Source organism: Atractosteus spatula, chromosome 2, assembly GCF_055471065.1.
Source record: "Atractosteus spatula isolate fAtrSpa1 chromosome 2, fAtrSpa1.hap1, whole genome shotgun sequence".
Lineage (NCBI taxonomy): Eukaryota > Metazoa > Chordata > Actinopteri > Semionotiformes > Lepisosteidae > Atractosteus > Atractosteus spatula.
The window spans coordinates 15,592,553-15,608,312 of record NC_142707.1 but is presented as its reverse complement, the minus strand read 5'-3'; the positions used below and the strand labels follow the sequence as shown (position 1 = coordinate 15,608,312).

At 40.9% G+C, this 15,760-nt stretch overlaps 1 protein-coding gene across 2 annotated transcripts; it reads right to left on the bottom strand.

Annotated features, from left to right (window-relative positions):
* Positions 1 to 3,758: 3,758 nt before the first annotated feature.
* polr3d (polymerase (RNA) III (DNA directed) polypeptide D) lies at positions 3,759 to 15,130 on the bottom strand. Of its 2 annotated transcripts, XM_088908667.1 has the most exons (9): positions 14,949 to 15,130; positions 14,195 to 14,356; positions 13,368 to 13,411; positions 12,430 to 12,584; positions 8,636 to 8,760; positions 7,566 to 7,749; positions 6,745 to 6,998; positions 5,461 to 5,613; positions 3,759 to 4,922 (listed from the first exon to the last, which is right to left on the bottom strand). In XM_088908667.1, exons 2-9 carry the CDS (start codon positions 14,336 to 14,338, stop codon positions 4,803 to 4,805), a joined length of 1,179 nt encoding a protein of 392 aa, XP_088764793.1. In that variant the 5' UTR covers positions 14,339 to 14,356; positions 14,949 to 15,130; the 3' UTR covers positions 3,759 to 4,802. The 2 variants fall into 2 exon arrangements, with proteins under 2 accessions (XP_088764793.1, XP_088764794.1); XM_088908668.1 differs by lacking the exon at positions 5,461 to 5,613 and having other exon boundaries at positions 4,659 to 4,922.
* Positions 15,131 to 15,760: the final 630 nt, after the last annotated feature.

The following is a 15,760-nucleotide window of genomic DNA, read 5'->3' as shown; positions in this document are numbered from 1 at the left end:
TTGATGGACAGCTGTTTTGTCAAGGAGAAGATCAGTCCCAGTCTCAATTCACAACCTTTAATTCAGGCTCCATCTAGAGAACTCACAATAATAGGTTGGTAATCAATGATCTTCCCAGGGCTGTTGTAATACTGAAAACAAACTCACTTACTGAAAAACCAGCGCCGGTTTCCACCACAAGGAAACCTGCACTTAAAAATAAAAGATGTAAAAATGTTCATGAAAATTTAAGTACGTATAGTAAAAAGGTAACAGATAAGAGGAGGCCATTCATCCCATTTGGTATCTTATTGATCCCAGGATCACATCCAGGAATTTTCTTAAATTAAGCCAAAATAATGTCTTCCCCCACATGGATGGGCAGCTTGTTCCATACCCCCACAGCCCTCTGGGTAAAGACGGTATGGAACAAGCTGAACAATTCTTGTTCTTGGTTTTAAGTGCACTTCCACTTCTGGCCTGTTTCACTTTGCACTCTGAAGACATCCGCTGTGTTGCACTGAGGATTTTGAATACTTGTATCAGGTCCCCCTTCTCTGTTCAAGATTAAAAAGGTTCAATTCCTTCAGCCTGTCAGTATAGGAAATTCCTATGTGCCTCAGCATGCTTACCTCTTGACTGATTCCAGAGCAGCAGTATTTTTTGTGAAGTGGTGACCAAAGTTGTACACAACATTCTGTTCTTCTGAAACTAAATATACTGCGTTATACCCTTGGAGTGTATACATTACTGTTAGAATAAGACTGAAACACTATTTTGATCAATAAACTCAATCGCTAAATGAAAGGAATTTCTGGGGAATTAAATGCTCTCAGTGAACTTCCCCAGTTTAAAAAAAAATGAACCTAGAGAAAATATCTGACATATTTTTGATGACTTTAATATACTTTGTATTTTAAAATTCAAAAATGGCAAAGACAGAACAAGTTAACTGTCCATGACTAACAATTTTGACTTTATGATTGCAGGAATAGAATTAGTCAAGTATCCAAAATCCTGAGGGACCACTGAGCCCGTAAGTTCATTCCACCTGGGCCCTGAATCACTGGCACTAACTGATGCGTGTAATTGATCTGCTTGCTCATTTAGACTTTCTTCTGCACTTACTCCTTGACTTCATAAACACAAAAGTATAAAGTATGTTAGTTTAAAAAATTTCAGCACACTGAACATCGAGCATCAATTCTTAGTGACTGCTCTTGACAGAAGACATAACCCTGAAACTGAATTGATTGTGATGTCCCCTGGTGTTAGTGATGTCACTGCTAGGCAACAATGTTCTGTGGACATGGTCTTGCCAGTATTCCATGTTGAAGATGTCAAGTAAATCCAAAAAAGCTCTAAGCGTTCAAAATACCATTTTCATTATTTAACCACCGATTTAAGGAGCAGTTAGGCTTTGCTGTTGTTTTTCATTCAATTTTTTCTTATGGTTATTTTTTACAGTTATATTAGTTTTATCATTTTTAGAAGCAGCTATGATTTGTACAACCACGTAATGTATTTTTGGTTACCATTTACTACTTACAAAAATGTTACTGCTGCTATTAATATGATTATTTTGCCATACTTTCCAACATAAAAGGCATTTTGCCCTAAATCATACTTAGTCAAACTTATACACTATTGTTTCACTATTGTAAAACCAAGGTCCTGACTCTCTGTGGTCATTAAAAATCCCAGGGCATTTCTCGAAAAGAGTAGGGCTGTAATCTCTCCTCCCCACTAATATAGCTGATGTGTGGTGAGAGTTCTGGCGCACTATGGCTGCCGTCGCATCATCCAGGTGGATGCTGCACATTGGTGGTGGTGGAGGGGAGCACAAGAGGTCAAAAGCATAATACCAATTATGTAGTCTATAAACTAGACTTAGTGAGAAATATCATGGAGTGTAGCAAAAGGAGATTTCAGTCGGCCTCCAGTTTTTGTTTAAAAATGCTAGGCTGAAATCTACTGATGACTGCTGTCATGGGGAAGGAAGAACATGGTTTCAAATCCCAGGAGGAGCTTTGGTGTACCTTTTAGCAAAGCACTCCATGATGGCTTCAAAACACCCAGCTGTATGAACGGCTACAAATGGGGGTTACTTTGGACAAAAGCATTAGCCAAACAAACAGCAGCACATTGATCCCAGGAGCCCATCAAGAACACAGGATCAGACCTTTCCATTCCTTGAAAGGAGCAAGCACAACAGCCTCAGGAACAGAGCTACAAATCAGCTCATAGCGGCAAACAGAGCAACATCTGTGCAAAGAAACGACTTGCCATGTCCTCAATGTCTTGTGGTTGATAGAAATATTCCCAGCTTGTTGTCAATTACATAATACATACTTTTTTTTATTAAATACTACCATTACAATTTATCAACATATGTATGCCAGCAGCCATATCACCCTGTAACTCACAACTGGCAACCATCTGAAGTTAAGCAGGTGTGATCCTCGTCAGTACCAGGAAGTGAGACCTCCTGGAAAAAACAAAGGTTGCTGCTGGAAAAGATGTTAGTGGGACCAGTATAGGGCACTCACCCTGCGGTCTTTGTGGGTCCTAATGCCCCAGTATAGTAACGGGAACACTATACTACACAATAGGCACTGTCCTTTGAATGAGACGTACTGTAAAACGGAGGTCCTGACTCTCTATGGTCATTAAAAATTCCAGGGTGTCTCTCAAAAAGAGTAGGGGTGTTACCCTGGTTTTTACCAATCTTGGCCTGCTAGTAATCCTCACCAATGAATTGGCTTCATCACTCCTTCCCCCCCACTGATTGCTGCTGTGTGGCGGGTGTCTAGAAAAGCACTATATACTGTAAGTGTAAGGAATTATTATTATTAAGTAATAGCATTACTATCACTGCAGTCCATAAATTTGAGAAAGCTCACCATCACTTTTCCTCAGATATGCCAGGCTGTAGCTGGCTGGACCATGTGGACAGTATCCGGACGGGTTGTGTATTGACTGCGCGTTGGTTAGCATCGGCTCCCACACAGTACTAGCGGCTAAACCAGTGGGCACGCTGGAGCAGCTGACCTGAGAAGAGATCCAGGCTTTGCTGGTGGAGGACCGCGACACCCTGCAAACACAGGGCCTCAGCGTGGGCGGGATGCGCTGCTCGCTCCTCCAAGACAACCTTCTCGGTCACAGCGACGGCACCATGGACTTGCGAACCAAGGCGCACCCCAGCCAGGGGGTGGCAGTGTCCTATGCCAGACGCTTCCTGCTTATCCTCGTCGGGCACCCTGGCATCCATGGAGGAGCACTCAACACCAAGGCCTACCACACCTCTGCTTACATCTGAAAGACAGGCTGCTAACACCACCAACCTGACTTCCAAACAACAAAGGCAATAGACAGTTCCAAGACACAGTAGGGTTGCACCAGATGTACAGCGTTTGTACATCACTGAGCAGTTGGGGTAGAGCTGAGCCCTTTTTCAAACGGATTCTTCGGTTACAATTACACATCCACCATCGAAAGGGCTAAGAACATCAAAAATCAAGGGCCAGAGCGAGTTTCTCCTGCAGTTCAGTAACGAGCAGATTCTACCTACTGATTCTGGATTCCTTTTTATGTGCTCGAGTTTCAAGAGCAATGTGAGTACCATGAAGAAACAAAGCCCTTCAAATGAAATTAACGTCATTCTTGAACAGCTGTCCATCCAAACTACTTGACAACATGTAAACAAACTCACATTTGATCATAACCCTGCTGTGTCATTATCCGATTAAGAAAGAAATGTAATGCAACAAAGAAAAAAAAGGATTTGCATCGTGTCTTTATTTGGATTGATTGTAACCAACACTATTTTTACCTTCCTGCGCAAACCTTACCTGAGAGTTCTGAAGAAGAATAAGGCAACCTCTCTCACCCTAGTTCCATGTATACAGATATATTTCTGTGGTAATCACCACTAACAGCAGCTTCATCACCCCCAAAATTCAAACAAAGATCCAGTCACTCAAACTCAGGCAAGCAAAGTGCCTCACTGTCAAAATGAGGTAGCCAAATTAAAACTGAACAATTTCTAAACAGCTTAAGAAAGAAAAACAATGATGATTCCTTTTAAGTTGTCAGCACAGCACTTCTTCAACCATCAATAGATAATATTTGGTAAGCATCTCTTCTGCCACACAGTCTTTAGGTTCTAACATCAGTAACCATGACTGGATTCTCTCAGATCTTGAAGGGTTAATCATATCAAATCCCTGTGCTCAGACAGGTTATGTTTATCCATATAGTGTTTTATGAGCCTATTTTATAAAATCTCTTTAAGGTCAAAAAGCTGATGTAAATTCCTCTTTTAGATCAAAACACTGTCTCACTTTTGCTTTCTGCTATAGTCACAGCAGTCAGGTTTCCAAATCAAACATACCTCAACCTTTAAAGGTTAAACACTGTACACTACTCAAGTAGTCTAGAAAATGATTATACAGTTTTTAATTTTACCTATCACTTTATAAATTACACAGCAGTTTCAAAGACCACAACAAGCACTTTTTCTTTTTCCCCACTTGTGTTTGGCTAGTGAAAGAATGTTTTGGGAGTTTCAGAAAGATTCATTTCCTTAACCCACCAGATTACAAAACTACACATTACATAAGTGAGGGCATGACATTCCTGATGAGTGGCTTCTCTTTTCCCATTGTTGGAACAGTTCTTAGTCTTCTTGCTGTCCAATCCACCATTAGGAGACCCATTTGACCACACTGTTCAGCCTCTCAGGATTCTGCAATCCTGTACATCTGTACGGCCATCTTCGGCCTCAAACTGTGGTGGATGTGTTGTCTGTCAGCCCCTTCCCATCATGCTCTGTTCTCCAGTAACGCGTGAAAGTCTGGGGAGCAGACCAGCTTGTGTTTGATGTGTCCCAAAACTGTCAAATCCCCTGTCCTCCCATCCCCTGCTCCTACTGACACCAGCTCCTGGGAAGTAGAGACAGAGGAAGAGTTAACAGGAGACTGGAAGATACACTTAATATTACATGAGGAATAGAATTTGTTCAGACAAGAAAGAGAGCAATCATTTTTTTGTTCAGTCTAAATTCAGAACTTTAGCTTTCATGTACCTTAAGAACCGAGTGAAATATAGGACTGAAAAATAAGACTAATAACACTTTTCACAAGTTAATTTTAGTTGTTTTTTGTTTCGAATTTTACCTATTTTATCCAATAGTTCTCAGTGTGACTCAAAAGATATTTCAATTAATTCCTATTAATATCTGTTCAACTGAAATACAAAGGACATGGCTTTGAAATAACTGCTCAGTGATATTTCTGGAGCCGATTCCATGGGGTCTTTCAAGTATCACCTGCATGATAGCTGTGGAGCAATAAGTTACTAGCAACCAAAAAACAAAGGCCAAGTGACTTCCTCTGTTTTGAAACCTTATTCTGTCCCTATGTCCTAGTCTGTATCTCTTTAATAACAGACCGTTCAGGGTTATCCTAGCAACAAACCAACCTGCAGGAAGGAGCAAGGTGTTCCCAGGGAGATGTCCAGCGTGTTCTGACCAAGGACAAGCTGCACACGACCCGACTTCCTGACCAACAGTTTCCCCACCTGCCCCTCTGCCAGGTCTGCCAGTGAGCAGGTGTTCTCCGCAAGCTGGACCTCCTGAGCACAGAGCACAGTGCTTTTAGGGACACTTGCTATAGAAGACAACACATGCCAGCCTACATCCAGCAAACGAAAGGGCTGGAGCCCAGGGCAACATCACTTTCTTGAGGTAAAAGAATCGTGTTTGTATTTGCGTCTATTTTTTGAGTCTCCTTCAAGATTTTGAAAATTGTAAAGTCAGTTGCTTTTCTTCTCTGTCAGATGTTCATTACAGCTGTATTAATAAATTATGTGCTACAGTGGAAGTCACTTTCTTTAAATCCATAGCTGTTCCCATAAATAATGCTTTCAATAAACCACAAAGCAGGAAATGGCACAGCAGTTCTAGAGATAACGCAGTAGAGGAGTGTGTAGGGTATTGTGTCACCGTTTCCCTTGGCCATTATGATTTCATTATAGCCAGCTACTTAAGTAAACTACATTTCTTTCAGGGTTTAAAACCGCTATAAACTTCATATTACCTATAATCTACATAGGCACTCTTAAACATCCAACTTATAATGAATACAACTTAAAAGGATCAAACTAGTTATTTAAAGAACAATTAAATTTTAAACCTACAACAGAACCATGTCAGACATGTGATTTATTTTATCACAAGGCAATACTGCAAAACTCTGCAAAAAAAATTTTTTTTTACTGATGCTACTGTTGGTGTCAGAGGACATCAAAGATAAGAGGGTAAGGGTAAAGTTTAGGACAACTAGGCAGCATAGGAATAGATTTACAAAAGGAAAACTAAATTTAAATAGAAGTAGAACAGGAAACTAACAACTGTTCCATTTTCTTGTGGACAGGCATGGGGACTTGATCATTACAAGTGGCTGAGTGACAGAGACAATTTAAATGATGAAATGAATAGGGATTATGCCAGGACTACTCCAGCACAATCTCTTCTATGGTACTTTCTACATTATGACTAGGAAACCTTGGCAATTCCATTCACTGCTGGACATGATCCAATGAGTACTTAATTCAATGAACAGACCCTTAACTAATTTACCCTTCTGCTGAAGATTGCTGAGCACCTGAAGGGAAATCTTGCGTCAAAAAGGATTTGAAAATACCAAGGTAAGCATTCCCTCTGATTTCTCATGATGTCACAGCAGACCGCCACGTACAGTATACCTGGTTCTTCTCTGTCTTTACAAGAAGTGATTGTCCATCCTCTGTCTGCACCTCTGTCTTGATTGGCCGCTGCTCCTGAGTGGGCGGCTGGCCTGGAAGAGTGTCTGGCAGCTGCAAGAAAAGAAGCTCCTCCCCCTTGGACTGACTCCAGCCAATCAAAAGCTCCTTCAGGGACTCTTCCTCTGGCATTGATGGAGGCCTGGAGGATGGTTCCACCTTCTTAATCACAGGAACATCCATAGGCTCCTGCTTGACTGAGGAGAAGGCAGTACCATCACACAAAGAAAAAAAACATTTTTTTATCTGTGCTACAGAGCAAACAATTTATGAAAATTGTAAAGAGAATAAAGAAAAAGTAGAGAAAGTTTACAGGACCTTACTTTCTACGCTGTGAATTTCATATGACAATACAACATTTTAGCATGGTTCTGAGCAAACAGAACACACCTTTCATGGTGGCCTGGCAATAAATATCCAACTAGTCTCCTTGTTCAACAAACTCTTGATGGGAAAAAAAACGTGTATTATGTTTTTAATATTAACCACTGCCTTGCATGTTCCAGCTATGAAGGTGTGCATTAAGTTCACTCTGTGTTTTCAGAAGCCTAAGAGTAGCTGCTGCAACACTACTATTTTGAAAGTATGGCAAACAAATGTATTAAATTAAAAAAAGAAATCATATATTTTGCTTTTGAAATGAAAAATCCATTAACCAGGATTTCATATGCTGAGGAAGTCAAAACCACAGAATAAACTGGCACACATATCTTCAAATGACGAGTCAGACTACTGGGTTCCCTACCACCATTTGCTCCAGGTACCTTTCACAGTGGGCACGGTGTCCAGTTCCATGCTCTCCTCTTCTGTCTTCAGCCCCTCGGATTTGATGCTTCCTTTTAGGTTCTCCTCGCTGGACTCCTCCTTGAAGACCCAGCCTGAGATGGCCAGAGGCAGCTGGACCGGACAGCTGCGCAGGTCACTGCAGAGCCGAGGGTCGTCCAGAAACTTGGGGGTAAATATAAGTACAGGACATAAGAAAGAGAGAAGAGGGAAACACGGGGAGGGGTAAAGGGTGACAGAGAGAGGAGAAAAAGAGAGGGAGGGGAAGAAAGACCGTGTATACATGTAGACGTGAAAAAAGAGAAGAGATATACTTAGAGAAAAACAATAAAAAGAACAAGGAAATTAGAAAACGGTCAATGGCCAACAATGTCCATGCATTATCAAGGCCGTGCCAATATATCAGAACTTACCGACGCAATAGTGACTGACTGACTACCTTTACAAGCAATTTGCATCCAGCAAAATCGTGTTATGGCCCAAAAAGTAAAGTCACTCAAATCTAGGGTTGGAGACAGTTACCTCAGCTCTGAAACTTGGAAGCACGCAGTGACCTTAATAAGGAGACATACTGTACCACTCCTCCAAAAAGCACTGCACCATTTATATGTTAATGCAGAGCTTGTCACATGCTAACAAGTGAAAGGTCAATATGCAGAATGGTCACAGGTGCCAATCTGAGCTTCCTTGTTCTCCCTGGCAAAATAGTTAGGTGCACAAAAATTTTAAGATTAAGCCTGAATATAATTTTGTACAAGTGATCTATGCTCTGTTAGGTTTATCCATTAGATCAGGTCTTCTGGATAGGTCTACCATGACAAGACCCTGGGTGGTTTGTTTTTAAGCTTTACTGCTCACTGGAAAGCCATGTACTAAATACATGAAAATGAAAAGCCTGTTACCAGTGCACACTTTGCAAAACACTATATAGACCAAAATAAAAAGTAAAAACTATTAAAGAGCAAAGGCAGACGAATTGGGAAAGTGTGGACAGGCACACTAGACACATAGACAAGCATCTGAAGAGAGACAAAGAACAGGGTAGACCGACATTGTCTCGCTCCAGCATGCGCAGTATCTCTTTGGTCTCCTCCTCTGTTTCTCTCTTCTCCTTCTTGATGTTGATGATGGGTGAGGGGCCCATGGTGGGGGTGTCCCTCTCATTCTCCCAACCACCTGAAGGGGGAGAGACAGGATTATTTCAGAGCCAACATCACTCCTCAAAGCCCCCCTTTTCAGAACCCTCCTTTACACGTACTGTGCACGAACTGTGTTACTGTGCACTACTAGTGCATTAACTACACATCCTAAATTTAAATCATAAATATCTATTAATATAAATAGATATCTATTGACTGTGATACAAATCTGCTCTGAATCATGTATAATAGTATTCTGTACATTAAGTTTAAAATCATGTTTCTTGAAAAACCTTTGCAATGTTTTCTAGTGTGTAAACCGTGTTTCTATTTTCAGTAATGGGAACACTTATATAGCGCTTTTCTAGACACTCCACTCAAAGCACTTTACAGGTAATGGGGACTCCCCTCCGCCAGCACCAATGTGCAGCACCCACCTGGATGATGTGACAGCAGCCACAGTGCTCCTGAATACTCACCACACATCAGCTAACAGTAAGGAGGAGAACAGAGTGATGAAGCCAATTTAAAGATGGGGATTATTAGGAGGAAACGATTGGTAAAAGCCAACGGGAAATTTGGCAAGGATGCCAGGGTAACACCCCTACTCTTTTCGAGAAACACCCTGGGATTTTTAACGATAACAAAGAGTCAGGACCTCCGTTTTATGTCTCATCCGAAGGACAGCGCCTTTTTACGGTATAGTGTCCCCGTCACTATACTGGAGCATTAGGACCCACACAGACTGCAGGGTGAGCACCCCCTGCTGGTCCCGCTATTACCTCTTTCAGCAGCAACCTTCATTTTTCCCAGGGGGTCTCCCATCCAGGGTGAGACATGCTTAGCATCAGTGGGTTGCCAGTTGCGAGTTTCAGGGTGATTTGGATGCCGACTTGTTAGCTGAACAGTTGTCAGCTGCTTTAAATAATGTTGAAGGCTTCCAAGCAAGTCCAAGCCTACAAACTGCGGCATTTCGCTTTTTGTACAAGAGCATCTGGTGATGCTGGGTAAAGCAGCCCTCCTGGTGTATACAGGAACCCACTTCTGTAACACTGCAAATGCACTATTACTGCCAAGACTATTCATTAGGGTTAGAAGATTTTATTAGGCTGTTTTTGAAAAAAAAGCAATTAAGAGTACAAAGGGAGTGTCGTTGAGCAGGTCTTGAATTGTTGTCGGTGTAAAAGGTGTGGCTATAATCTAAAGCAGGTATTAGTGTGACGAAACCTGAAACTTGAAAGTTTCAATTGAATCACAGCAACGGTTACCGAGACAGCTGTAGGCTACAATTTGAGAATAAAAAGGAGGACACTGACTTAAACAGAAATTTCATTTCATCACTTTAACTGTAGTCTCATATACTGAAACCTACAAAGTTTAGAGTTAAGTGGTCAACCAATCTACGAACTGGAGCAGTTTGCACAACAGGCCAAAACATCTGATGACAAGTTGTGAGGCAGAAATCAGAAGCAACTTTAATGGTTAATGAATTTCACCAAGATAAAGTTCAAACAGTGTAAGGATTCCCAAAACAGGCAGCTCAAGTTGCAAGAACAAAATGGAAGTATCCATATAACTATTTTAGCTTATGCAGGAACAACAGAGCATCAGATGTTAATGACTTACTAATTAGAATGATAAAAAAAATTAAAACAAGATTAGCATTATAGGCTGGGGTATCAGAAATGAAGAAAGGGAAACTGCAGTCGGGTGCCTATGTTACTTTACACAGGAACCCAATTTTCACTTCTGTTCATAGACAGTATGTTACAACAAAGATTGTTAACTGGCTAGTTTTTACGCAGGGGCAGTTTGCATTATGAGTCAATTTAAGCAGCAGCAGGATTTGTTTATAGCTTTCTTTGTCTATTTTTTGGGGCCTAGGAGAAAATGCAATTGCTCTTTTTTGGTTGTTAAATTGAGCTGTTTCACAAAAAAGAAATTCAAATTTTTGTAGGCTTAAAAGTTCTCATAGCAACTCTTCTGATGCAAACCATAAGCTGCACACACTTTTCTACATATCAAATGACTAAATTATATCTACTGTTTGTAAATATAAACTGTTAGTTTTTAAGTACAAGAATAAAATATAAACAGTATCTTTAGCTATTATACAATAATAATAATGATAAGGATGATTTTGAATAACTATTAGGCATTCCAAAAAAGACAACCTACAACAGCATCATATAGAATGAGCAATTCTAGAAAGGCTATTTTTCCTGTGTAACATTTCTCAAACTTACTTTGGTAAAGACCATGTGCAGTTATATAAACTAATGTCTTCAGAATGACATACAAACATGCTAGGAACATAATCACATTAGGGAGCAGTTATGAAAACCCAACATCAAATGAGTCTCACTGAGTGTTTAAATCAGAAAATATGTCTAGCAAGAAAACTGTATTTAACATTGTTTTGGAGCCCTTATTGAAGGAATTCTCATTCACATGTTACTGAATTTCAAACAGTCAGAAAAGTGTTAATGGGATGTATGGGTCAACAGATGGCACTCTTCCCCTGGAGCAAAATGTCCACACCAATACTACAGTATGGGGACAGGAGATACTGTGTCGAAAGAGACTTTATCTTTCAAATCATACTTTAAATTGAGGTTTTACTACTTATTCATTACGAAAAATTACTAGAACTGCCTACTGATATGCTGACTGTTAACCCCAGTGTCCAAGCTAAATTCCACCATCCAGCCTCCATAATGTTCCCCCTGAATTCAGCCAGTGAAGCAATTTCCCACTAATCTGCAGAGCAGCCGGACTGCTGGCACTAATGGTTGACACATGAGATGACGCTCATGTGGGTTCGGCACTTCAGTGGTGGAAGAAGCAGGTCCCATCCTATGTCTAAAGCACTTGGGGAATGCTTTGGGATTACATGCCATTCTCTTTCCTTCCACTAGGTGTCACCATTATAAATCTATTAATTATCCATTCACTTACTGTACTAACTGCATCTTCTGATTCAGGGTCGCGGGGGAGCCGGAGTCTATCACGGCAAGCAATGGGAACAAGAACCCGGCACAATCTGGATGAAGCCAGTCCATCACAGAGCAGACATGCAGACACTCACAGTTAGGGCCAATTTTCTGAGAAGCCAATTAATCTACCAGCATGTTATTGGACTGTGAGAGGAAATTGGAGCACCCAGAGGAAACCCACGCAAACACAGGGAGAACACACAAACTCCACACAGACAGCACCCCAGGTCAGAAAAGCCATACTAACCACTGTGCCACCATGCCACCCACTCCATTATTTCAAAATCAAATTAAAAGAAAAAAAACATAAAATGAAAATTTCTGAATTCAAATATTGCTTTCTTGCCCAGTAACAATGCTAAATGCCACAGACTGTATATACATAAACTCATCACTCGTTTAACAAATTTTACTCAAGAGTAATTTCTTTATATGTTAATGAAGGGGCATTTGTTTAAAAAACTTGTGCACGTATTCTTCTAGTTTAGCTCTATCACTACCTCATTTCTACCAGTAACAGCATTAAAACTATTATTACAGCCAGGTTGTCAAAGGACTCCTCATTAAAAAAAAGTAAAAAAGAAAGTAGAAGCAGAAAAGTAACTGAATGCTTTCTGAAATCAAACCAGACCACCATTGAGGTGTGCCCTTCGTAGCTAAGCTCTCTGGTATTCTTGGGGGTACATTCAAAGAGGAGCTGCCTTTCTCACCCCTCTTCTTCATCATCATCTCGGCAGGGCCTTGCTCAAAGATGGAGTGGGACTGAATGATCTCAGGGCGTCCCCGGCCCCTTCCTCGCCCATCCCGCTGACGATCCCTCTCTCTCTCCTTCCTCTCCTTCTTCTGGTGGCCCTCCACCTTCTGCCTGTTGGAATGCAGAAATGCAGTGGTGACATCATGTACTCTAGACACTTCCCAACACACACTAAAGAAAGGATTTCCCTCCCTTGTTAATAGTATCAATCTCCTCCACTGTCTAGGCCTAGGCAGTCCCTCCAAGGAGCAAGAGAGAAGGGAGATGGATGTGACAGACCGAGGGGTAAAAGGAACTTGTGAGTTTGTATCTCAGAGGCTCTGCTGTCTGTCCTCCAGACAGCAGATATGACCAACCCTGGAAGCCTTTGCTTCCTGCTTTTTAAACTGTCGTATGACCACCTCTCTTATAACAACTGGTCAGGTGACTGAGGACAGCAGCTCTTTCCCCACAGTTTATTGGGTCATATAGTCCAGATAAAGGCTGCCATCTTGTCTGAACTTCCTGCCCTCTCACACCCTGCACAATTCACAAGTCCAGCCTCGCAAATAATGCTGTTTTGGTACTGGCTCTGTTTTGTGGTTGTCATTGTAAAATCACAGGCTTTTGTGGATAGATAGACAACATGCACATAGACACTGGATTCAATCTAACCAAAAATGTTAAATTATGCTTGCAGATGCAAGTTTGCTACCAGACTTGAGTCTTTCTTCATGTTTTGCTAAGCTTTTTAGATTGAAAAAAAGTGTAATACGGTTGAAGTACTTAAAATATACAACAAACCAGTGAAGGCTGATCTCACTATAATTTTTTTTTTCATCTAGGCCTAGTTCTCATTATGAAATCTGTGGAAGAGACCTAGTGGTACTTGTCTATCAAAGATAATTTACTTACTCTTCCTTGGCTTTGCGGCTGATGATATTGGGGGTGAAAGTTTTCTGTAAGATACAGAAAAAAAGAGACTGATTGGGCCTGTGGCATCTGAGATTTATACAATCTAAAACTCATCCAACAGCAACCAAATAAAAATGGGACAAATGACAAAAGACAAAAGTCTGAATGCTTGAAAGTTTAGAAATTTCTTTAGCATTCCTGGTTTTCTGGATTCTTAGGCAACAGATAGTACATGTGACACTAAATTTGCCACGCAGCATTTTTATAACTGGTAAAATATATACTATGAATGTTCAGGTATTATGTGAGATCAACATTAAATTACCAATCACAGTCACATATTAGTAGACCTAGAACTAGTTGACTTTATATTCTCATGAACAGACAACCTTCTTTACCATCTGAAGGACATGAAACAGATTTTTCAACTCATCAGAAAAACAGTTCAATGTTCCTGCTTTGCCCCCTCACCCCCTGATGCCAAGTGAAGCATATCAGGACACCTCACAATTTCTTTTATCGTCAAAATATACTGGTTGGAGTAGTGCAAGACACTGCATATGTCAGGCTTACCCAAAAGATGCCTTCAGCTATTTATTCAGAAAACTGTTGCAAAGCAACTGGAAAGTTTCACTTGCTAAAATGTTGCAAGAAATATTTAAGTTAGTATTTTGATTAGCACAGCTCAACTCAATTCTACTGTACCTACATTAAAACATTAAAACAAGAACTTCATCAGTAGAGATGGCACTGCACCTCATAAAATCTGTATCTGACCAATCTGCTATGTAATGGGGGAGCTGCATGCTCTGTCTATTCACTCCTACCTTCTTCACACCCCCCAGGGTGAGGTCGCGAGAACGCATGGAGGGCAGGCGTCCCGTCACAACAGGGGCAGGGAGTCTCCTTCCAGGCAGAGCAGGCCGAGACACCCCTGGGGGCAAGGGATCCCCACCACAAGGGTCTGACATCGCTGCACAATCACACCACTGCAGCAGAGAAAAGATAGAGAATGAGAGCGACTGAGAAACAGGCGTGAGGAACTCCTTACTAACAAGTCACTTTGCCACAATGGCCGCATTAAAAGAAATGACCAGTCGTTGAGAAAAAGGGGGTCATGTGATGCGCATCCTCAAACACATCAGTGTGATCCACGTAGCACAAATTCTATTTAGTACTTAATCTTTAGAAAAATATTTATGATGAAATTTACAGTCAGCCACTAACAGGAGAGGTCTGTAACTCTAGTTCTGAAAAGCAACAAGGATAATCGATTGGGCAACTGTTAAAAATGAGGCGACTGACCGAAGACGTGATCTTTTAGCTAAAGTGAAACTTTCACTGAGACCATTCTCCTGTCCTCGTCCTGTCCAGGACTAGAAAACCTTACAGTACCACGCACTCCCTTCACTCCGCTCTTTTCTGCAGAGCTCTTCGGCCATCGAAAGAGTACTACACGAACAGCAAATAACGTTGTGATGAAAATTGTAAAATTAATTCGCTTTTCGCCATCTACTTGAACTCGCTCGATCCTGTTACATATACAACAAGCTGGCTACACATGTAAATCACTTCATTTACCTGAATTCGAAAGAAAACGATCAAGACTTCTCTTCCAAATGTATTTCAGATACAAAACCAGTACAAATGATACTGGGAAAAAATCGTCACCAGCTGAAATGCACTATTTTTGTCGTTTTTTTTACAATCTGAGTTACACATACACCTAACTCATGCAAAAACCACCATGACAGACTGACGTTGGACTTTTCCCTTTGAACTTTCACCTTGCTCGCCTGTGCTAGCCACCATGTTTGTAAGGGCAATGTTGTTCCTACAATAGTTTTGTTCAGATAACGCTACCGTTCCGCTGCTGAGATAAGGTTGTACCTTTTGAAGTTAAAATTCTCGGCAATTTCGTCACTAGATCACACACCCTCGGGATGTGCTCAGGTTGTGCATCTCATCAGAAAAAAATTGAGCAGCCATGTCGGCAAACCAAAAGAAAAGCACATCTTTCAATGAAGTGGTATGCAAAATTTCCTCACTCTTGTGTGGTGCTGCCACCTAATGTGGGGATGTGTGAATCGCCTAAAGGTCAAGTAAAGTTTCCTATGAAATACGTTTGATACTGTGTAGGAGATCTATATTCCTATGTTTACGATGTGTCCTACTATATTGTTTTGCATTATGCAACGACAAATGTACACTTATACCTTGTAATATTTATGACATTGTAATGTTTATTATATATGCACCTCTTATATATTTGTTGTAACACATATGGCGTGTACCACTCTCTAGATAATTTATATAGCACCTTGCCAGCAATGAAGCCAAATTCTCTTTAAAGTCTAGTAAGGTTTTGTGTAGACCACTCTGATTAATGTCAG